This window comes from Anolis sagrei, chromosome 3 (genome assembly GCF_037176765.1).
Source record: "Anolis sagrei isolate rAnoSag1 chromosome 3, rAnoSag1.mat, whole genome shotgun sequence".
Taxonomy (NCBI): domain Eukaryota; kingdom Metazoa; phylum Chordata; class Lepidosauria; order Squamata; family Dactyloidae; genus Anolis; species Anolis sagrei.
In genome coordinates, this window is record NC_090023.1 from 136,841,423 (window position 1) to 136,867,200 (window position 25,778).

At 38.0% G+C, this 25,778-nt stretch overlaps 1 protein-coding gene across 1 annotated transcript in view; it reads left to right on the forward strand.

Annotated features, from left to right (window-relative positions):
- DIAPH3 (diaphanous related formin 3) overlaps positions 1–25,374 on the forward strand; it is a 145,603-nt gene extending 120,229 nt beyond the window's left edge. Inside the window, exon 28 of the mRNA XM_067466911.1 lies at positions 23,866–25,374. Coding sequence (XP_067323012.1) covers positions 23,866–24,125 — 260 coding nt within the window. The 3' untranslated portion in view covers positions 24,126–25,374. The remainder of the gene's footprint in view (positions 1–23,865) is intronic.
- The last annotated feature ends 404 nt before the right edge of the window (positions 25,375–25,778 follow it).

Sequence of the window (25,778 nt, forward strand, 5' to 3'; positions counted from 1 at the left end):
CATTCCATCTGTACAGTGATGCTAAAGATTTCAAGTTGTTTTTGCAATGAATCGTTAAATGAGTTGTGCCAATTAACTTTCATATTACAGACTGCCATTTGTATTGCTTAGTCATTAGTCAACAACAAATTGGCAGTCTTGTCATTGCTGTATTATTCTTGTATTCAGGGATACCAGAGCTATGTTGCTATTGCATGCTTTCCAATATTGTTTAGAGCACATCTCAGCTGCTGAGTATTATTGGCCTTTTTAAAAAGTCAGCTACATTATGCATCAAATGCAAAGAAGACGACTGATAATGCAGCTTTATATCTGTCTTCTAGATTGAATAAGTTCCTTACATCTGTGAGATGTTGATTCCTCAGGTTTTGTCATTTAAAATATACTCTTTGGTTTGTTGGCTCATGTGGTGCCAGGGGTGTGATTTTATATCTTGTAGATTTTATTTATGGATTTGGTTGCGTTTGGTCCCTGGTTAAAAAAAAAAGTTAGGGAACCATTGATTTAGATTTGAGGTGGACCATCTTGGCTGGTAGATGTTAGCAGCATAATTCAGACATGGCAGTAAATCAATTTTGTGCCAATTCTTTACCCCTGGAAGCAAATTCGGATTTCTTCCTTTAGACACTAAAGTATCTTTGGCTGCAGGAGATTATAGGCTATTAGTTTTGTCTTTTCTTATTTTCAGTGTGGGGCTTCCTAATTTTTAAATGGTATCTTTGGGACGTCATCCTGTTCTGTGGCTCTGAAGTTGTAGTCATATTGTGCCTTTAAAAAAATACTATTTTATTTCAATAATTTTCAGTCTTTATATCAATTAACAGGGTTTTCTTTTCGGCGTAATAGAAATTCAGTAGGCCTACCTGTTTACATTAAAATTGAGAAAACAAAATAAATTTATCAAATTCAATTTAACATTATGGAGATTACTGCACCATAACAGCCCCTTTATCGTAGTGTATAAAAGCACTTCGAACAGTGCATCAGTTTTCACAGCCATTTAGTAGATTAGAAAGCAATTGTAAGCAAAATAAAACCCACATCAACTCCTGTCAACAGCCTGCCTTTTTCTCAGTTATGGATTGGTTTGAAATAATGGTGAGGTCTGAAATGATTGTATCAACAGTGAAGATGTATTATAAATATGAATGAACCCACTGTAAGGAAATTCAGTTCTACAGCTGATGTTTGTCCTCGCTATCTGTATAGCAGTCTTTTTTTCAAACTTAAGAAAAGCAAAGCTCTGACATAGGAGAACATGTCACTGTCGCTAAGAAACAATTCCTTATGTTTTGAAACAGTAATTATATCTACTGACAGCTTTAAAACTGTGCTCAGTGTTCTGTTCTAATAGCATTCTAGTAGTAATAGCTGTCTGACATTCGGTATGCAACCATCCAAATGCTTATATAAATATAATCAAAGGTCTGTTGTTTGTGAAAATGAGCATTCCTCCAAACAAATGATTGTTCTGATACATCATTTTTGCAACATAATTCGTCATGTTGCTGAAAAAGCAATTAGAGTCACTAAAAAAGGATATTTTATCTTAGTAGAAAGAAGTCAATTAGCTTAAAGGCAATTAAAATAGAATTGACTTTTAATCACAGATGGAAAATCACCTGCATTTAATGTTGAAGGTCCTTTATATAATTTAAAATAAGGTTGGCTTTTGAAAGAAAATAATGTACCTCTCCTGTTTTTCTGTGGGTGAATTTAGAAGAGGGATCTTTTAAAAAAATACACAAATTACTGAAGAGGGTACTAGTGCATATCTTTTTAATTGCTTGCCTTAGTTAGAAGAGTAATTTTCTTTCAGATAAGGGACATTTCTCTCCTGCTAATTTCCTCATTGGAAAAAAAATAATAAAAAAATAATAAAAGCCCTGACCTTCAATAAAGTTTTACTCAACGAAAGGAATGTCTTTCTTACAAAGGTATTTATAATCACAGATTAGTGCTTCTCATTATGAGAGAGTAATATTTCACTCTTAACTACTTGAATCAAGTGAGAAGACTCAACTGGTCTTAGATTAAAAAAATCAACAGAAGCTTTACCAACTAATACAAAAAATATAAATCATAAATCAAAAATGATGTTCCCAAAGAACAGTGTTTCTCAACCTTCCTAATGCCACAATCCTTTAATACAGTTCCTCAGGTTGTAGTCACCTCCAACAATAACATTACTTTTGTTGCTACTTCATGACTGTAATTTTGCTACTGTTATGGATTGTAATGTAAATATCGGATATGCAGGATGTATGGCCAACAGAAAATACTGGAAGAGTTTGGTGGGCATTGACCTTGAATTTTAGAGTTGTAGTTCACCAACATCCAGAGAGCACTGGACTCAAGCAGTGATAGATCTGGACCAAACTTGGTGTGAATACTCAATATGCCCAAATGTGATGACTGGTCGAGTTTGGGGGGAAAAGACCTTGACATTTGAGAGCTGTAGTTGCTGGGGTTTATAGTTCATTTACAATCAAAGAGCATTATGAACCACACCAACAATAGAATCGGGCCAAACTTCTCACACAGAACCCCCATACCTTGAAGGGACTCACTGGCACGAACCTCTCTCTAGCCTGGCACACTCTCCCTCACCCACACATGTGCACCATGCTGCCATGCGCTGAGCACACCTGCTGGCCCCTCCCCGCTTAGAGTTTCAGGAAAAGCCTTCCCCTTGGCTGAGAGGCTGCCAATCATAGCAGAAGAGGACTTTTGGTGGGAGGATTCACCATTTGTCTCCAAAAAGAAAGAGAAGGACATACGGAGAGATCTTCAGTCTCCTCTGCCAAAGGGGTTCCTAAGACCATCAGAAATATATGTATCTAATGGTCTTTGGAAACCCCTCTGAAACCCCTTTGTGACCCCCCCCCCAGGTTGAGAAATGCTACATTAGAAACTGCTTCTGTTAGATGTGTCATATCACTTCCTGCACTGTATTCTTATACTTGGTTTGTGCCTTTATCTTTATAGATGCAAAGGCAAACATGGCTACTGTGTTGATAACAGCTTTGTCCCTGCCTTATTGTTTCCTTATAGTTGGGATAGGTTTAAAACACCAGCCAATATACTGAGCAATTCAAAGATTAGATATGGAAGCTGAAGGGCCTAGGCAAATAGGATACTAAAAAGGAGTTGTGATGTACAGCCGCTCTTCCTCGAGTGCTACCCATCTGAAGGCTAATTCATAGCTGGTTTTAAGGTTATGTCCCCTAAGCAGCTGGCCGATATTAGGCTGGAGCCTCTACCAGATAGTAAGATATAAAGTTTTGAAGATAATAGGCCACTAGGGCAGGAGAGTGCTGTAGAGGGGTTTCAGAAGCCATTTTCAACATGACATAAAGCACTACTGGGCCGCAAAGTGGAGCAAATCCAGCATGCTCGCTCAGGAGTCTGCTTGCACTGAAGGGCAGCCCTAGATTACATCTATATGGAATAAAGATACTGCATATGTTCACATGAAGCTGGTTAATGGTTCGTGCCGAGCAGGATTTTTGTTCCCAGATTGTAATAATGGTAATAATTAGAAAGTGGTGGCTCTGATTTGCTGGAAAATGAGAGGATGATTAAGGTATTTATCTTTTTATTAGCTTCTGGTTTTTTATGATACTTATGGAAATGTACTTAGTAAATTATTCAAAGCTAATACATTTCACATGAAATTCTGCCAAGAGCTAAAAATACTTCTGCATTAAGTCACAGATGTTTGTATCTTTCTTCAGGTGTTTGGCATTCTTCGTTCAATATCCTATTTAGAATAATATTTCCTACCCTAAAATTTTAAATTTTAAGTCATATTTTGCAATTAAAAGCTCCAGGCGTTGGGAGCAGCTAATTTGCTTCTCGTACTTTTCTCTTTCCTAAAGACACTCTAACCATTTGCACATAGTTGTTGGTCTTTCATCCAGGTACTGTACTTGTATGGCAAAGCTTTCAAAGTTCCTCATACTGCGCTCTTCTTTGATTACTGTTTAACAGGTGAGGAGATTGACTTGTCCAGTTAATATCATAAACATTTTTTTAAATCTATGCATTTCTAATTTTTTCTCTATTTGCATGTAATACACATACCAAAAGAGGAAAACTATTATTGTAATTAGAAGCTATTTCAAATGGTGAAAAGTCAGCAGGTGAGCCAACAGTCCTATGTGGTGGAAGTGCACAAAGAAGAATTGGTAGAGGAAGAAATAAGTCAATTTATTTGTTTACTCATTTTAAAAATTGCCATTCTCCCACATTAAGACCCAAGATGTGTAACAACAAACATAACATGCATCATGGTGAAATTATTGATTTCTTAGGTTGAAGCACCTGACAATACTTGTACTCTCAAGTTTGGCTTGTTCAGCCATACAGAACAGGAATGACAAAGCAGAATCAGTGTGGGCCAGGCTAGTTCCCAACAAAGCTAGAACTGCAAACACAGTTCAAACCCAGGTTTCAAAATCTGAATATAATGTGTGCTGTGAATTTGCCTTTGCAATCCAAAATTGCTGGATACAGAGGATAATGGTTATAGCTGTATGAAAGTGATTATGATGTACTTAGATTTCCTTTTAAAGCAATGCTGTTTGCATACATCTGTTTCCTGGCAGTCATTGAAAGCCAAATATGTGAAACCTGATTTTATTAAACATGCTATATTATGGAAGTAACAGAAAGAGTACGGTTAGAAAATAGAAATATTCTAAAATCTAGACAGCTACTGAGATATAGTTATTCTCACAAGATAGATGGATGGATTTTATCTGTATGCCACCTTTTTCCTGGAGTGGGACCTAGAGTGCTTTACACAAGGCATCAATTAAAAACATGACATTTAAAAATAATAATAATATTAATCTCATTAAAACGGTGTAAAATCATTTGAAAGATGTAACAACATTTTACTAAAGCACACATCCCAATAAGAAGCTTCTGCTTGTACATTAAAGGCCTGCTTAAATAAAAGATCTTTGTATGGAAGGGAATTCCAGAGTCTAAATTGTGTGAGAGAGATTATGGAACTGAGTTTATAGAAACGTCATACTAGAATTTATCAGCTCTTCTTTGAACTGCTCACAAATTAGCATTTTGAGAGTCTGTGTTTTGTAATAGATTTGTAAGAGAAAATATAGTATTTGTTATTAATTGCTATTTTTATTTTAAAAATCAGCCAGTTTTCTGATATAATCTATGTTGATTCAGTGCTCCTCTGTGTACTAGGAATACTGGTGGATTCTAGCCATGTTTGGAGCATCATGCTTGCATAATTTTCAGTTATGTGAACAATATCCGTGCTTACACAAGGAGGCATCCTGGGCCTTTTCCCATGAATTTTGAAGAGACCAGAGTGCAGCAGGGCTGGCTGACATACCACTCAGGTGTTGATTGGGCACTTGACCTCAGCTCTGCCCTCTCTCCCATGAGCCTTTACCAGATGCTCGCATTGCCTGATGTGACAGCCAGACACATCCTCCACTTTTTCCAAGGCAGATGGAATTTTGGCCTAGGTTATCAGACAATATTAAAAGGAACATACCATGACATTTTAGCTCTAAAATTAAATTTAACCTATACTTTAAAAACACACTTCAGTATTTTAAAACATATAAATCAAGGTTGCTCTTCGACTCACAATTGGTAGGAATATGTCCTGCAGAACTCAATAAAACTTATGAATAGAGGTGCATTTCTCTGATAATATCTGTCTTTCTCTTTCAAAATGCTTATATCCCAGTTCATCCTTCCAGTTGTACTACATTTCGACAGTGGTGGTCTCATAGGCTCCTGTGAGGCTCGAGACTATGCTAATGGCAGGAGATACTAGTAGGATCTCCCATATCTGCTGAGGAGCCAGACTGAATATGGGAAATAGCTGTGGGACAGCAGCAATACTGCAAGGTGACACTTGTAAATGATCTCTTAGAGCAGTGGTTCTCAACTTGTGGGTCCCCAGGTGTTTTGGCCTACAACTCCCAGAAATCCCAACCAGTTTACCAGCTGTTTGGATTTCTGGGAGTTGAAGGCCAAAACATCTGGGGACCCACAGGTTGAGAACCACTGTCTTAAGGTCACCATAGCTATCACTTGTTAGTCATGCACAGTCTTTTATCACATAAGCCATCCAAAGTGAAAAAAGAGATAGTGTCAAATGACGAGACTCCCCCAAGTTGGATTGCACTCAACAAGTTACTGCAGTAGAGCAGAGGACGGCTATGAATAGCCCTATAGTTAATGATACAACTGGATTCAAGCCGAAAGTACGTTTAGCTGTTGATATGCTAATGTCAATGGAAAGTCCGAAGCACGACAACACATGTTAAAGGAACATGGAATTTGTGAAGTGATAATTAGGGGAAGCAAGACGGAAAAACCTCAAATGGAGCTTATAAATATTGCAATAATTGGTGTGAGTGAACTAAAGTGGATATGAATGGGACATTTCATGTCAGATAATTATCCAGTGTTTTACTTAGTCAGTAAAAATCTAAGAAGAGAAGTGGCATTAAGAGTGAAGAGAGATGTAGCAAAAGCAATCAAAGGATATAATACAAAATCCGACCAATCATATCAATAAGACGTCAAAGAAAACCCATCAATATCCAGATTTTTGCTCAGACTACAGAGGCAGAAGGAGGAATTGAAAGAATTTGTGCTGAAGTCCAGGATAATATCACTAACACACCAAAACAGTGCACTTTGCAAGAAATGTCTTTGTGTATGTGACAGAAAGAGCCAGCGGTCCAAAGAAAGCATCCCGCATATTGCACAACCATAATTTAGTTACCACCTTATCTTTCCAACCTTTTGGGTGAACATGAACAGTTACACTTGTAGCAATCTTGTAAGTTCTTTGGTATCGTTTCCCTTTGCTTTTTCCTTTAAATTCTTCTTTACGTGCTTCTACGTTTTATCCTTAACTTATTCATAGGCCATAGTAAGTTCTATGATTTTGGGCTCCAAACCTGCCCTCAACCTATGCACAAGATATACTTATAGTTCAGTTTATATGTGCATGATTTTAAACTGGATGATAAAGACATTGAAATAATGTTTTCCTCAGTTATTATTCAGAATGGAAACTGCAGTCAAAAAATCAGAAGGCTAGGATTTGGAAGGGCAGGTATGAAGGAACTAGAAAAGATCCTAAAGTGTAATGATATGTCATTGAATACTAAAGTTATGGGTTATGTTGTTGTATTTCCAATTCCTATGTATAGTTATGAAAACTGGAATGTGAAGAAAGTTTATAGGAACAAAACAAAGTCATTTGAATTGTGTTGAAGAAGAGTTTGGATAACTTGGACTGCTAAAATTACAAATCCGTGGGTCCTTCTAACTTACTGCCTACTAACTTTAGATTGCAACTATGCTGGTAATAGCACTTGTGCAGATTTATTAAAATCAATTAGTCGTCAAAGGTTTTACTAAGGAGCATATTTTGACTTTTTTTTATAAAAAAACTAATAATTTTTCCATTATGTGCTTTTGCAAGTGCTTCCTCTGGAAAGTAACATGCTAAGTTAAACCATGTGAGACTTGTATGCAAATAATTTCTCTCTCCTTCTTATAACAGGAACACTTTCAAATTACTTTCACAATGATATCTTAGTGTAATTTCACATACCAGCAGAAACAAGTATTTTGCCGAAAGCTTTGCAAAGCTAATGCAGTTCAAAATGTGTTTTGCTTCATGCATAGAGTTTGCTTATTTTTAGAAAAGCCAAACCAAATAAAATGAGTATCTAGATCTTATCAAGTTATATAGAGAGGATTTTCTTAGCGGTTTTGTTCTTGAAAGGATTGCTTCACATTCATACTTTAAGTTGTATGAAAATAAATTGTGCAAGTTATAATACATTAAAAACTTCCTTTCTAATATTTTACAAGCTTAGAAAGAGTCAGGTTGTTTTATTATGAATTCGCATGATAGATTTCATTCACTAAGGAAAGTATCTGAATATTTCCTAAAGGTAGCTTTTCTTAACTGAAATAAGTTAGGTTACATAACTCGGGGGATACATTCTAATACAGCTGCCTTATGTTAGCATTTTGTCTTTCCCTGAAATAAAAAGAGAGCACACACATCGTGTGCTATAATCTAACCATATCAGTTAGTCCCAGCTGATGAAATGAGGTGCAAATGGCAAAACATTTACAATATAAAAAGTCTATAGAATAAATGTGTAATAAACATTCATTCTTCTCACTATCTTTAGGCACATTTCGTGAAATAATATAGAGGGCCTCCTCAGTGGCTGCTCCCATTGGGAACTTCCTTTCAGGGGAAGTAGGATATTCCCCTCCTTGCTTGCTTTTAGGAATGGACTATGATGGGCTTTTAAGGGTGTGCTGTTTTTTCAGTCTTGCCTTTTTATCCATTGATTAATTTAAATGGTTTTACATGTATAGATTGTTTATTACTATTTTTACACAAATACATATAAAATGACACTTTTGGGTGTTTTAACCATTACGGGTTTTAATCATTGGTAAGCCACCTTGAATCTGAGTATTGAGGAAAAGGCAGGCAGGATAAATGGATAAAATTAAAATACTATGTGCACAGTTTTGCTGTGATAGCAGAACCTCCAATTTGGGTGGGCAATGGGAGCAAGTCTAGGATCAATTTTCTGCACTTATTAATGGGAAAAATATATGATATAGTATCTGAGCTGTTAAAGAAAATATTTATTATTATTTATTTACTTTATTTATATACCGCTTTTCTCAGCCCTCAGACGACTCAAAGCGACCTGTATAATAATACATTAGACTCTACACTTTCACAGGGATTGAGGTGCAGAGCCCCTGTAAAAGGGAAAACCTTTGACACGCCAAAACACATATTTAACATTTTTGATGGCTCTAGGAACCTGGAGCTTCCTGATGTGTGTGCCTGCCCTTCATGGGACATGCCTCTACCTGAACAGCCCCTTCCCGGGCAGTAGTGCTGAACAAAAAGGACTTTCCCATTTCTCTCATCTGTCCTCTCCTGCAAATTGGGATGTAGAGGCCATCACTGCTTCACCTCTTAGTAATTATGCTTCTCAGAGAAACAGAGCAGGAGAGCCTCACAGTGTTGGTTTCTTTGTTCAGCCTACCTGCTTCCTCTACATGTTATGCTACCTTCCAGGGAAATGGAGAAACAGGAGAGCCTCACTTGACCCTGACAGTTTTCGTTTCCTTGTTCTGCCCACCTGCTTCTTCTCCTGGTCATGTTCCTTCCCAAAGAAACAAGCATTGAGTGGGGCACCTGAGACTCTCCTGGTATGTGTTCTTTTGTTTTCTCTGGGTATGCTAGAGACTGCTGAGGCAGGTGGCACCTGCTTCTCCACCTTGTTACCAGTGGCTGGGACACACAAGGTTGAGGCAGCAAAACAAGTGAAGTGGCTGTGGATCTGCTGCTGCCTTCCTGGAAATGCCTCTTTTCGCTGCAACCACATGCATACAGGAGCAGGGAGAAGATTGAGAAGTGATGAAAGATTGAAAGCTACAGTTCTGGACCAAGGCATGGAACCTAGTGGCCAAACCTGGGCCCCTCCCCATAAGGAAGAGGTCCTAAGGAGGAATGGCCTTCGTGTCCTGATTACCAGGCAAGGGTAAGTGGGGAAAGACATAGAAAGGAAGGTTCCAGCTCCCTTGCTGACCTACATTTTTCATAGGGATTTACATGGTTCATTGCACATTTGCAGTCTGTATTTAAAATGTCCTAGGGCAGCAGCAGAGGCGGCAGCAGATAATCCACAAACCCTCAAATTTGCCAAAATGTTATTCTTAAAAGGGTGTACTGACTAATCATATTGGTAAAGCAGAAGATGAACAAGAAATTTTAAAAGTACCTTTCCTTAAAAATTATTTGTGCAGAAAAAAATACATGGTCTTAAGAGAGATGAGGTAAATGAAAATGGTTGCTGGATGTGGATATGCACACACCAAGCATTCATACTATTATCAACTTTTAGAAAGAAGAAGTTGATAATTATATGAATGCTTGGCATATACATAAATCCATATATATATATATATATATATATATATATATATATATATAAATGCATGTTCCCTATATAAAAGGTGCATTGCCTTCAACTTTGATAGGACTATCATAATATCTTTTTTCAGATATATGGTGAAAAGGTATCATAGAGCCAACATCCTAGGAAAATTATGTAAACCATGTTGGGAGTAATTGTCCATCTAGCTAACAACTATCTACCTAGCTAATAGCACCCCCCCCCCCCCCCAGACATCTGAAAGAGGTCTTGTCCATTCTCTACTGCTTTTTCTATTAAGGAGAGGCACTGGGAACTGAACTGGAACGTTACACATGCAAAATTGATGTTTTGATACTGTAGTTCTTTCATTGCTCAGTAGAAGCATCTACAATTTTAGCTTTCAAAACACTTGTGGTGTTCGTCTATTGCACAAAGACAAACAGAAAAGTTCAGTGGTTCATTAAAGAACAAACAAATTGATTATGGAGCTAGTTTTCATGGACTCTTCAGACTGTAATCCATAAAAGCTTATGCTCTTAATACAACTGTTTGTCTTCCAAGTGCCAAAAGACTTTATGTTGGTTTTGATTTCAATGAGACTGTTAAACATTTCTAAAGACCTGTGTGGGAGGGAGATTGTGATATCAGGTTTTGCTCCTCCTCAACATTCATTGATTTGAAGGTCTAACTGTGTGTATGTCAAGTGTGGGAACCTTTATGTGGACATGGGGGCCTCGTTTATTAAGGATACCAAATTGCACAATAAAGATTTTCAATTGAATGTACACAGACTGAAGGTAAAACAAGGCTCTGTAACCCTGCTCTCAGGCTCCTTGTATATTCTGTCATAAACGACTGTCTGAAAAGGCCTCTAAATCACGGCTATACTTAAACCTCTTTTATCCTAACCTTGAACCTTTTCGTCTTTTACTGAGAACCCCTTGAATTTATTTCCTTTTCAATGTGTATGTTGCCATTAACACAAGCTGAACAAAAAAAGCTGTTGCACCACATTGCATCAACAAGGTTTTTTAGTACTTCATCAAATTATTTTTAAAGGTTGGTGTCTGGACTTGATCGACTAGGTTTTCTATAGACAATTTTGAAATGGATTTTGGCAACATCAATTCATTTTAATCAGAATGAAAATGGATTTTAATCTGGTGTTTACTTTTTATAATAAAATTACCTTAATTGGATAATACTCCATCTATATTAATTGATTACGAAACATTAAAAATAATAGGCAAGATTCAGCTGTATTTCTATGTCATTTCAGGCCACCTTGGAACAATTCATCATAGTATTCATTTGTTGAATATTAGAGGAAAAGAAGTTAGCAGTATTTTTTTATCTGATCACAAGAATGAATATAGACAGTTTTGCTATGCTAAACTTCAAATAGTTTTAGAACAGGGGAGAATCATGCAGCCCTCCAGATGTTGTTGAACTATAACTCCTAACATTCATCACCATTGGCTCTACAGACCATAACTGCTGGGAGTTGTAGTCCTACAACATCTGAAGTTCTCTGGTTTTCTACTCTTATATTAATAGTTATTGTTTTTCTTTAGTTTTAGGCAAACTGAGTTTAATATAAAGGTATTCTGGGAGTTGCCATATAAGAAAGATTTTCTATAAACGTGTCTTGGAAAATTTTGAACAATGGAAACTATTAGTAGTTTTGTATTTCAAACAGAATATGAATGTACACTATCTGTTTATATGTAATGGACTCCTTACCAGGACTACAGAGTAGCTTTTTTGGAGTTTTTGTTTGTGCCTTTCCCCTTCAAGGTCAGTTTACCGATCTAATTGTGTTGCTAATTCTGTTCCTTTTCTTTCTTCTTAACATGGAATGGCCTATAATGCTGAACTATTGAGAAGCCCACATGCCACTTGAGATCCACTCCCAATATGGTGTGGTAAAGAAGATTGTGTGTCTGGTTTTAATTTTGTTTTCTCTTTTATTTACTATTAAAACACAGCCTCTGATTAATCTTCTGTGCGGAACTAAATGAGCCTTCTTTGACTTGCAAGTATTCTTTGGTACTTTTTAGGTAGCAGCTCAACTATGCAGGTCCAATTCTTTTTACAACATTGGTTGAAACAGCTAAAACTGCCACCATCCTCCTTACCCCAATAATTCTCACCCTGTACCTGATGTCCATGTTGGTGGCTAAGTCTACAAGTATATGATATAAAGGTGATAGAATACTTGCACTGTCTCAAACAGTAGTCGTTTTCACAATGGAGGGTAATTTTTAAAAATAGTTAAAAGTTTATAAAAGGAAGCTAACATCAAACACATTGGACTTATTGGGGTCCATGAGCCTGGCCTTTGCCTGTCAGCGTCAATCTGCTAGGATTGCAATTTTCTTCTGCCTTTTTGTCTATGTTTTCTTGCCATTTTAAAGCAAGGGCAGATACTTTTTTGAGCCGGCAATAGGCTGAGAAAGACGGTATACAAGTATAGTAAATCATAAATAAATAAATAAATACTTTTGTACAGATACATTTTTTGTGGGAGGTTTCTCTCATGTGGGAGGTTTCTCTCATGTCTCCGCATGGGGAGCTGGAGCTGACAGGGGAAGATCAACCCACTCTCCCCTGATTCAAACTGCTGACCTATCAGTCAGCAGTCCTGCCGGCACAAGGGTTTAATGGTGAAGAAATCAAAGAAAGCTGCTTCCACAGTTGCAGGACTCAAAGCACATTGTCTCCAGCTTCTCTCTTATTCTGGTCAAGATACAGCCAACATATTAACATCTTGGGGGGGGGGGGTATCAATCCCTGCAGTCTCATTTTTTATGCTCACAAGTTTAGCATCAGCATCTACTTGGTGTTGTTGCTGCCCCTTTACCTTTCTTTATTTTGCATTTCTTGCTTTTAAAAAAGAAAATACAGTTTCATAGCAGAAAGACTAAGTTGTTGCTTTAGTCCATAGTTGGAACCAACTGTGCTGTCTGTGTACCAAATGTTAGTGAAATAATATGCACATGTATATCTTTAGCCCAGAGATAAATGTTCTTAGAGCAGTGGTCTCCTTTTTGTACAGGGCAGTGGTTCTCAACCTGTGGATCCCCAGATGTTTTGGCCTTCAACTCTCAGAAATCCTAACAGCTGGTAAACTGGCTGGGATTTCTGGGAGTTGTAGACCCAAACCCCTGGGGACCTACAGGTTGAGAACCACTGTCGTAGAGCCAACTCCACACTTTAAGACTATTGGATGTAAATATGAAAATCAATTAGCTAGAATATTCTGTTGGTGTTGCATAAAAATTGAGACCTCCTTAATCATTCTAAAATAATTATGAGAAGTAAGTACTGAGGTTAGTTGGCAGTTTTTTCTGAGCTGTTTCCTCAATATTCCATATTCCCTTTATTTTTATTTTTTTAAGGAGATAATTGCATTCCACATATTTCCTATTTGTGGATTACGGTGAATGTTTTGATTTTCGCTTCTGACTTGGCATCTGTACTAACAACCTGAACTAGACTCATTGTCATTTCAAATCAGATGAACCTCACTCCAACACCTCCAGGAGAAAGTGACATTGCAAAGTCTCCGCTAGTAACCACAGTGCTTTGTTGATGCACCTGAAATGCAGCTAGCAAACGACAACTGAAGTTACCCTAAAGCTAATCCATGCTACTTTTAAAGCTATGTGCATCGTTTTAAATGAACCACCAAATTCTAATTAGGTTAATGTCAATTATGGTAAATCAGTTATTGGGGAGGGGCAGGAATGAATGGTTGATTTCATTTCAGAATCCATATTAATCTTTAGGGACTGAATTACTTCGAGGGATGAAAATGGCATAAGAATTTAACTAGATGTTGGAAATCCTTTTGTTTGTAAAGGCACACAACTAGCATTGCAGTTCCTGTCAGCCTTCACTATGATTTACAAATAATGAAACTGATAGCCCAGTATGTTTTCAGCGTGATCAATAGCCCACCTCTTTTAATGTAGTGGATATATAGTGTCATCTAAAACAAAGGAGAGTGTACAACTTCAAATATTTTTGAATTAATCACATGTGAAACCAAATATACGTTCCTGAGTGAACTGCCCCCTTCTAACTGCTATAATATCTTATCAATTTTGGATTTTTAAAACTACTGTTTGATTATTTGTATCAAATTATGCCCTTTACATTGTCCAGAGGACATTTTAATTACTAGTACACAGATTTATTAGTCTGGCGATTTCATTTCACTTTTGTGGTTTCTTCTCTTCTTGTATACTGCTTGTATTGGCATCCATTTGTCAGCTATGGTATCTCTCATTTCTTCATGTTTTCCTGTCTTGCTACCACCTCAGTTCTCCTGCCTCCTCTGTCAGCAGCTCACAAAGCTTCTCCTTGAAACACTTTGACAGTGTGACCTGAGTCTGTCATATTTGCTTAGTTTAGGTGCCAACTGATTGCTGAATAATGTAGGAAGAATGTAGCATTCAAGGTGGGGTTGATCTAACATTTCAAGGTTACAGAAGTCCACCTGGCACTAGCAAGTGTCAAGTGTTTGTGCAACTCTTACTTGCATGTTAACATTTTATTATCTGTTCCACAGTAATGTCCCTTTAAGATGTTACACTGCCAAGTCCTATTTCAATACCATTGTTGGGTTGAAAAAAGCTTTTGAATACCTGTACTTTGGCAACTTGTTGCTTTTCTCTCCAGTATAACCAGATATATCAGAAGATAAGGCTACTGTGTCTATATAAAGGATGATGCTAAAGTAGCAGTTGATCATAGAGGTTGAGAAAAGCTCCACTAGATGAAATAGCCTTTTCTGCTTTGAACTAGTGAAAGCAAAAGCTTCCTGTTGCCTTCATTTGACACTGGTTGCCCTTCTGTCTCCCCCAACTTCCAACAAATAGAAAAAATGATGGTGCTACTGCTGTGCTCCATCTTAAGCTGCTATATAATCCGCTCTGCATTCTCTCTTCCCAGTAGAAGACCAGTACACTACAACAGTACAGAGGGATGAAAATATTTGCTTATTTAATTGTGAACAACTTTCCAGGAATCTTGGAAAAGAGTAATGTATGAATATTAATACATGTAAATACATCAAAACTTTAGCATTAGTTGTTGATGGATGATATTAAATCATTGGAAGAGACTGCCAGATGAATAATTTTGTTATTATTATAGTAATATGTTGGATGTTATTTACATATTTATTTAACATATCATCAATCACCTGTTTAAATTCAGCGGCCTTTAAGCAACAGTAAAAGTTGTAGACCATATCTCTGTTTTCTGGCACAAAAGACAATTTGGCATTATTATCATGCTCTGTACTAAAGTGCCACCTGAAGTGCTCTGGGTGTCTTCAACATCTGTGAGATTTCATGCCTGAAAGAAAAAAAATGAAAGAAATAAAGGAGAAATTTAGAACAATGAAGGATTACTCAAGACCAATAATACATGTGTGCTCATCTATGCGCTCTTGTTTACCTATTCATCCCTATTTAAAATATCATTTCAAGCAAGCATCATTTCTTTAAGCCAATGCAAATAATGATTATGTCTACATTTATATCTCACCAATAATGGATGGCAGACCTCATCAGATGGGCAGGGGGACAGCAGAAGAAACCGTTCTCCTTCATTCGCTACTGTGTTACCCATTTTCTGGGATGTCTGGTCATCCCATGTTGTCTCCCATCATTTGTCGTGCTTTCCTTGCTTCCTCCCAATTTCCTGCAGTCTTCTCTTCATTTACTGACTCTGGCAACACAGATTCCCATGGGCAGCCACCGGAAGTGGCCATGCATCGTAGGATGGCCTCCATAGTCTTCCATTTTGTTAGTGCCTGAAAACGGAGAGAAGATGCAGAGAAGACTGCATCTGATGACATCCTTAAGATGGCTTGCTCATTATTAAAACTAGTCTGAATTTTAAAAGTACAAAAGCATCGTATTTTACAAAATGCAGAAGTCATCTATGGAGTTTGAACCATTCAAAAGGCAAGATATAAAAATAGATTAGAAATATAACTTGGGATGATTTCTTTACTCAGATAAAGCATTTTTAAAGAGTGTTGCGAATATTAAGTCTAGATATCGTGTACAGGTGGAATTCAGCTTTTAGAAACCTGACAACATCATCAGGATTCACAGTTATTCTGAGCACCAGATCTCTGAGTGCACTCTGTCTTTTCCCATTCCTGTGATGGATGGGTGCACAGCTGTAGGGGCAAGCTCATGTGCCTTATAGATTATGTGGCACATTTTCATTGTTTGGCTTCCCCATATAACTGATCCAATAATCTTCAGAAATCATGATCCAGATGATGAGAATCAGATACCTTTCCATCTAGCCATCGGGTATCAAAGACATTAATCTCCAAGCAATGGCATGGGTATAGCTATTTAGGAGGACTGTTTCACCTGTCCCAACACGAAGATTAATATTTATGAGGCAAATGTGAGTAAGTGGTAATGTATGAATCACAAAAAGTATCTATTTCTCTACAGGTATGCTTGTTGGGAAGCTATTACATTTATCTACTTCCTGATGCATATACCCGGAGAGAAATGCTCACAGTTCCTCTCACATTAAATTTAACACTCTCTTCTTGACATGAGTAATTATATCCAAGTCAGAAAAAATAATGTGAATCAGCTCTGAGCCATGTAGTGAACTTGGCTTTCAAACACAATTTCCAGCAATCAGAAGTGAAGTGGCAGGAAAGAATATTTTTTAAAACCAAGAAAAAGATTTTTTTTGAATAGAATACATAGAGAAGTACATGAACAAACTGCTATCAACAAAGTAGAAAATGGCAGCCCTTAACTGTTTGCCTTCAATATTTTTTTCCCTGTCAGGAGCGACTTGAGAAACTGCAAGTTGCTTCTGGTGTGAGAGAATTGGCTGTATGCAAGAACGTTGCCCAGGGGACACCTGGATGTTTTGATGTTTTACCATCCTTGTGGGAGGCTTCTCTCATGTCCCTGCATGGGGAGCTGGATCTGACAGAGGGAGCTCATCCATGCTCTCCTGGGATTCGAACCTCCTCCTCGGTCTTCAGTCCTGCCAGCACAAAGGTTTAACCCATTGCGCCACAGGTGGCTCCACCTTCAATAATGAAATGCTCATATTGAACACATATTGTTAAAAACTCATAAAAGCAAATGCATTCTCATCTATATGTGGTCAAAGCTTCATAGTGAAATTAGGTTGATTTTTGCCCTGCTAGTAGAAAGTAAAGGGTGGTATTTACAACATATTTTGGGACATAGAGCTCATGCAGGGTTGAACACTTGCTCTTGTTTATGTTGTTCCAGAAGACCTCAATGTGTACTGTATAGGATATGGAGGGCATTTCTACCATGGTTACCCCCCCTCCCCCGCGGCTTCTCATCAAAAAACATTGTTGGAATTTTCTTTCAATTTTTTTTTGTACACTTCCTCCACATTTTCTCAATGTAGATCCAGAAGAGGCATTTTCTGAAATCCAAGGAGTTGCTCACCTTCTAGAGATGGTTGGGATTCCATTTCTAATTTTTGCTGAAACAGGTCTAACCCTTCATGGGTTCATAAGAGGACTGGTGTGATTTCTAGGCTTTCATAGTTTACTAATCCAGGTTTATTTCCAATCTAAAATTCAAACATAAAGTTCCTTTCAGACCCAGCTAGAACAGTCTCTCTCCATATATACATATATAGAGAAAGAGAGAGAGAGAGCTTTAAAAGTATAGTTAACCATAAAATGTGATGCAGCCCTACTACTGAACTGTTTCTGATCCAGAGGTATTAAATATATGTCTTTAGTTTGCTAGGAAGAAAAACATGCATTTTTACAGATAAGAATGTGATGATATCAAATAATCTGGTGATAACAGAAGAGAATTTGGTGATTTCTTAATGAAGCAAAATTGTTTTTTACATGCATCTGTTTCCTGTTTTCTAAAGACTTATATAGTAGGTTAGGCACAAAAACAATGAATATAGTAAACCACTCATTTCACTTCATAGCTAAGACACTGAAAATAGCAATTACTTGATTGTTTGGAAAGCAAAATATGAAATCGGGAAATACTTTTACTGATGAGCACAACTACACACCTTGTTGAATTTGTGGTGTCTTCAGCTAGGTGTGGAACAAGTAGAAATCCTATTGTTTTTTAAAAAATGTTCTCACTGAAGAAGAAAAGTAACTAAAAGTATCTTCACAAAGCAAATCTTGTTTTGTCAGAACAGGAGTTACATTTGGATCATATGTTTATACATGATACAGATCTCTTATAAGTTCAGCTTCCAAATGCATTTGATGGTCTGCCTATTTATTCCCCTTAGATCGATAAAAAATACTTTAGGTCAAATAGGATTCTATTAAGTCATATCTTTAAAAAATCATCCCATGTATTTTATATTTTTTTCAATTCGGTATTAAAGATTTCGCTGAAGGTGGGCATTGTAAAAAATGTATTATGTTCAAAGTTCATACATATGAGCTGTCATTGCTTCTTAAAGCATGTGTAAATCACCAGACAGGTGGTTAGAAGTTCAAACTAAAATAGGGATAATCCGAATGCATCCCCCAAGCCCAAAAAAAAAACCCAAACAAACAAAAAAACATGAAACCTTCTGTAGGTGATACTATGGTTTTCACCCTGTTTGGGATCATTTAATGTGACTCTAAATTACCTTTTAATAATCCTTCCAAACACAGACTTCCCAGGACAACATTACCAGAATTTGTTTGCTGCTGGTTCTGGAAGCTGTAGCCCTAGCTGAGCATAGTATAACTGTGGGCCTCTTTTGCAGCTCCTGAGGCCATATCCCACTATTTGTGAAGCCACTTAACCCCCTTTAAAACATAACACATTTTAGGAAGAATTGTTATTTAGAAACCATATACCCCCCCCCCCCACACACACACACACACACACGCGTGCGCACACACGTTAAAATGTGTGATATTCCTCCACTACCTCCAGAAGCCCTCATTTCTCCAATATCACTGTTTTCCTTTGTATAGACTCCATAGACAAAACTGCAACCAGAAATGATATAGGAGTGAGATAGAGTTGGATAGAAATGAAGTAAGTAAGTAAATAAATATCTATATTACGTTCAGAGACTGTGAACCCCACCTCTTCCAAGGTGGGAATCTGCAAACCTTACCTCCTCCAAGGTGAACTGAACCACCCAAACTGGGCTCTACAAGCCAATGGATACTCCACCACAGACATCAAAAAGCTGGAAGACAAAGAACAAGCCATGAGAGTAAAGACAAAGATCCACTCAAAGGAAAAGTATTCTTACCATACATCAAGGGAACCACTGACCACATTAGGAAGCTGGTGAAGGAACACAACCTACAACAATCTACAGACCCACTAAAAATCCAACAAATGCTATGTTCAGCAAAGGATAAGAGAGATCATATTACTTCTGCAGAAGTCTACCATATACCAAGCAGCTGTGGGCAAGTCTACATAGGGACCACCAAACGCAGCATTGCCCAAACATGAATCAAAGAACATGAAAGGCACTGCAGACTAGTCGACCAGAGAAGTTAGCCATAGCAGAACACCTGATGAACCAGCCTGGACACAGCATATTATTTGAGAACACAGAAATTTATTTATTATTTATTTATTTATTATTTGCACTTGTTAACCGCCACTCTCAGCCCGGGGGCGACTCGTGGCGGTGTACAAAACATAGAAAAGACAACAATTTACAGTAGAACGAGACCATAACACAACATATAAAAATCCGCTTCGTCTAGTTTGGGGTCATAGTCAAACTCATAGTCATAGTCCATTCCGGTGGTCATTCCAAAAAACATAGCACTAGCTGAAGGCCTTTTCGAAGAGCCAGGTTTTCAGGCCCTTGCGGAAGGCCATGAGGGAAGGCGCCTGTCTGATTTCAGCAGGGAGGGAGTTCCATAGCCGGGGGGCCACCACCGAGAAGGCCCGCTCTCTCGTCCCTGCCAGGCGTGCCTGTGAGGCAGGCGGGACCGAGAGAAGGGCCTCCCCAGATGATCTCAAGGTCCTCGTGGGCTCGTAGGCCGAGATGCGGTTTACAAGGTATGCGGTTTACAAGGGGAATTTCAGACAGAAATGCTGGAATACTCTAACAACTGTCATGTCAGACTACACAGAGAAGCCACTGAAATAAAGAACAACACTCAGAAAACAGGGGAATTTCAGACAGGAAACAATCAGGGCCAGCTAACACCTCCCAACAAAAGCAGGACGCAGCCAGGCTTTGAAGTTGCTAGGCCATTCAGTGCTAATCAAGGTGGCCAATTGCAACATTCACACTTGCCTCAAATAGACAAGAGTTCTTTCTCCCTCCCTGGACATTCCACAGATATATAAGCCCCACTTGCCTGATTTTCCACAGACTTCACAACCTCTGAGGATGCCTGCCATAGATGTGAGTGAAATGTCAGGAGAGAATGCTTCTGGAACATGGCCATACAGTTTGGAAAACTCATAGCAACCTAGTTATTCTGGCCAGGAAAGCCTTCGACATCACAGAAGTGATATATTTGTCCACTCCTGCTGAATAAAAGTAGTATTTCCAAGCTCAAAATTACTACAGTAGTCAATTTAAAAAAACAGTATAACATGGTGCATAAAGTGGTATAGGCTAATTTCACATAAAGTGTATATCTATGTGTTGGGGGTTTAAAATGCCATCTTGTCAAAACCTTTCCAAACATGAGAACTTTATATATAAAGGCAGAAGAAAATAATTTCCCCGTGAAAGGGGCCTTTTTAATGTTTTGACCTGCTTCTGATTATGGCTATTTTTCAGGTTAATATAACTCTTCCCGAATGTATCCCTCGTTGATCCACCTATGGACGTTATTTTTGCCTTGTCTACTACCATTACTTTTCAAGCTCGAGAAAATTAAATTGTGTTTAAATGTTTTTGTTAATTTCTCAAGTAGTAAGTGAAAATTGCTCCTCTTTTGTTAGATTGTAAATTACAATTGTCCCCTTGATGCAGGAAGAGATAGAAAGGGGTATTTATTTTCTTCTAACAGCCAAAAGGTGATCATCCTTCTAAAATTCGTTGAGATTGCCCAGGAAACTGCATAAAAAACTCATCCATCATCGTGAGCCCCTGGTCAGGGAATGACAGTGCAGTAAATATCTTCAGCAGCAGCCTTTTAATGTACAAGCTGTTTTCGGTAGGGATTTTCAGCACTCACATAAAACACACTGTCATGAGTGACTGCCTGTGCTCCAAAGTCATTACTATTGGGATGATGGAACATCTTTCAGCGAATAACCAAAAAACTCTAAATGTCATGTCAAGTTTGTTGAAGCCATTTCCAGGCCTTGTTCAAGGTTACATGAATATTGAATATGCTTTTTAAAAAAGTTAGTGATCTATCAGGAAGTTAACTCGGAGACAGATAGATGGAAGAGTAGCTTGATTTATTTTCTTTAATTGCCTTGTGTGCTCCTTAAAGTTCTAAATACTAGAATCTGAAGTTTCAGTCTGCCGCTCATCGATTATAATATTCAAAAGCAAGGCATTGCCAAAGAAACAATTTCCAATTTGATTGGTCACTCATTTGTGCTGATAAGTGGACAAAATACACTAGAAAGGGAAATACTTGGTGTAATTATTTCAATAATGTAAAAATAAATGTAAAAATTCCCCGCCTTATTCTTAGGAGTAAAAAAATGGGGGAAAAAGAAGTTTGCTTGTTTATGCCCATTCCAGCAGAAATTAGGCTTGTGCATTTCAGCTGAACCTTGACCCGTTTCTGCTGGCCAGATTCTGGTAGACCTCTCTATCCATTTTCGTGTGCCTCCTGAAAACAGGCAGATAGCTGGATAGCCGCTTTTGGTCCACAGCCAAAAAACGTGCCTAGATCTGGCCCATTGGCAGCAGTGGGGAACTTACAAGGCTCCCCTTTCCATTCTTGGGATTCTTTCCTTTTTTACCTTCAAGGCAGCCTGGGTTTCAGAAATGGGATTAAGGAAGCAGACACGTCACAGCATTCTTCTATTCTGATTGGCCTAACAGGCAGGGCTCACAGGGAAACTCCATGAGAGCAGGCTGCTGCATGATGCCAAATAGTGGAGGAGGAGCCGTGATCGAAAAAATGTGATGGTTGGGTCCTTGCTGTTACGGCCATCTGATCAAGCCAAATAAGCCGGATTGGCCGAAGGGAACCAACCACTCCGAATCTGTGCACAAACTTAGTAAAAATCAATTTGGACTGGGACTTCCTTGCCAGTGGAACCGAGAAACACCTGTTCATTAATTCATTTGAATGATAATATAATCATTATGGGGAAACAAACCTTTTGCTGCGTCAAAGTTGTCTCCATGCTTGCCTTAGAACTGTGTGAGTTTGAGGTTATGTTGGGAGAAAATGTAACCCGGTCCATTGAAATCCAGATTCAGTTGCACAACACACGGAATGACTTTGGCCAAGAGCCATGGTTTTAACCCCTTTAGTGGAAATGATAGTCTGCATTTTACTTGAGTCTGAAATGAGGGACAGGTTTCAAATCCCCAGAAGACTCCTAGAATGTCCTCCTAAATGTTCCTCCAGTGTGCCATTTCTGTACATTATTCCTATTATACTAGGGGTTGTCTAAACTTCTTCAAAGGAGATGTCATAACCGCAATCAAATCCTACAATTCTGGAAGGGGCTCTATTCATTTTCATAAATCAATAAATGTAAAAACTCCCTGCCTTGTGGGTTTTGCCACTATTGTTCCTGTGTATTCCTACAATATGACTTTGCTGTACTCCTGTGACTTAAACTGTCAAAAGAGAGGGACTGGTGCTTTTCCTTATTTCCTTTAGGATTAATTCTTCAGTCTGAAGGTTTCTAGATTTTGGTTTCCGTGTGAGCGATGAGTGTTCAGCATTTGTTCAGCAAGCCCTTATTTCTGCATGAGCTTTATGAAATATAAGTCATATCCATGTGCCAAGAGAGCACTGGGCTTGTCTCTTAGACATCACCTTCCTGTGCTTCTTTGGAAACTATTTGTGAAATTTAAAGTATAGGAAAAATAAACACGTGGTGCTGTAGTCTGATGCTTTTAAGGGGAAAAAAGCTTGGGCTTATCAAATATGGTTCTTTGGATCCTGGCCATCTGGTTTAGAGATATATATTTCTTTTTAAAGTGTGGTTATATTTAATCCGTTTTACTCAGCTTACCTGTCCAAATATATCTCCCTCTATGATCCACCTCAGAGGTTAAGATCTTCTAGGGAGGCCATGCTCTCAGTCTCACCTCCTTCACAGGCGCCATTGATGGCACCACCTTCTCAGTGGTGGCCTCTCAGCTGTGAAATTCCCTCCCCAGTGAAATCAGAGTAGAGCCTCTCTCCTGACCTTCAAGAAGAAGGTAAAAACCTGGTTATGGGACCAAACTTTTGGCTAGCAAGTTAGTGCAATATGAGTATATAGAATTATGGAATGACTAATGGAATGGCCTTGGATTTGACTCTGTATGACGTTATTTTAATTAATTGTTTTAATATTGCTTCTGATTTTTGGTTTTAATGTATATGCTTGTTTTTTACTGTATGTATCTATGTTCATGGCATTGAAATGCTGCCTTTTTTGTAAGGCTGCTCTGAATCCCCCTTTTGGAGTGAGAAGGGCGGGATATAAACAAATAATACTCTCTGCTTTTCATTCCTCAGTATCAATAACCCAAATACTCACATTTAGTCGACATGTAGAACTGCGCAAGTTTGCCAATTTTAGTGAATATCACAGCTGAAATTGAAATAAATCTTGATCTGTATTTGTATTATGAGGAGTTCTCTATTAAATTAGAGGCCCTAGTGGGCAGGAATAGCAAGCCATAAATATTCAGTAAATATAAATTTTGTCTCTGGTCTTCCTTACAGAAAATCAGCAAGCGCCAGCAGAAAAGATGCATGTCCATCACAATATGAATACAAGCTCCTCAAGGAACCCAGTCTGCAAAGAACGTCATCACGAAATGGAAGCTAATTCATCTGTAGAAAAGAGGAAAGCTGTTGGGAGGAAGGAGATCAGCAACGGAAGAAGTGACAGAGGGAAGGAAACAGAGACGGCTTCTATTGTCCCTAAAGGAGAAACCATTCCTGAAGTGGAGGCTTTGTTAGCGAGGCTGCGAGCCCTGTAATTTCTCTCACCACTTAATCAATTAAGGAGAAGTCCCTCCAGATGTTTAAGAAAAATGCTGTTATCACTAGAGGATTCAAGGGGAATGATTCTCCAGATCAGAAATACTTACAGTTAAAATAAAAAGCATATTCCTAACTTTTTGGGCAGGCAGAACACTACTATGATGGTAGCTTTCAATATGCAAGGAGATATGCAGTATATACGATCTTGATACTATGCCTTTTCTTAATTTCAGAATTGGCACCTCCAATAGGATTTTCATGGCTGTTACATATTTAGAACACGTGGCATGATGCACATATGCACACTTAACGTTCACTATTAAATATTGAGCTACACGCTGACAATTATTTCTCTCTGAATATAAAATAGTTCTTCATATTGCTATAATGTGGCTTCATACTATTGCTGCTGGTTAGAAGGCAATTTGTAGCTTTAACTCATTGTCTTGCATTTTAAAAATGAATATCAAACCAGGTATATCCATTTGTATTTTGTTGCTGTTAGTGTGAAATTTTAGAAGGAAAATGAGGTGCAATAAATTGAATTGGATCCAGACTTGGTCATTCATAGGGTGGAGCTATTGACATTCAGTAGAACATGACTCATTTTGCTCCATTGGATTTCACTGAGTTGACTGAGTCTGTATCCAACTGACACTGATGCTTTATAGATATTATTGGTGTAAATGGTGACCAAAATATGTTGAAGTGCATCTGTCTATATTTAATGCGCAGGTGGCACTTTCTGCATAAAGTAGTCTTACATGTATGATGAAATGTATATTAAATATGTGGTTACTCTCAAACTTAAAATACGGTTGTATATTACTGGTTTATAATATAAACCTGTTACTACCAAAGAGTCTTAGTTTCTTTTAGGCTATAAATGATCTTACAATGTATGTTGTGCACAGAAACACCTTTGAGGAAATAACTAGTTTTCTTACTTTGTAATTCAGAGCAATCTGGTATTTGATAGAGATCTTTCACATAATGAATCATCATTGGCATATTTGTTAATCCATTCGTCAATTGCACACCGCTGTGGAGATGGCTAATCACTATAATAATATGTTTCTTCCAGTGTTAATTGTATAAGGGCTTTTGATGGGTTTGCACGCTCTTTGTCAGATCATACTTGCAGGTTGCTTGGACACCACAATTAGCAATATTCAAAATATTACCTGAAAACCATTTTTAAACGTGCCTTATTTATTTCAGAATAAATAAAAACAGAATGCCAAACTGTGTTTCATATGATGGAGGATAAAAAATGTATTTTCATACACATGTTGTTATCAGTATCTCTTAAGGATTGCAGAATTCAATATATTGCTTTGTAATACTTATAATTGCACAGTATTTATTTTTTGGGGGGTAAAACATTGAACTGAAAGGCCTTTGCAACAGTGTGAAATTACTCTAAGATAGAGAACCTTATCCTTGAAGTGACTGGGGGCCCACAGACAACAGGGATCTCTGGCGTGGGCTGGTCCATGAGGTCACAAAGAGTCGGAAACGACTAAATGAATAAACAACAAACAGAGAACCTCCAGCTTTTCAATTTTCAAGCATCTGGATTAATCCTGTGACTTTTCCACACATCAAGAGACCCATGGCAGTCTTTCTCCACCACATAGTAAATCCTG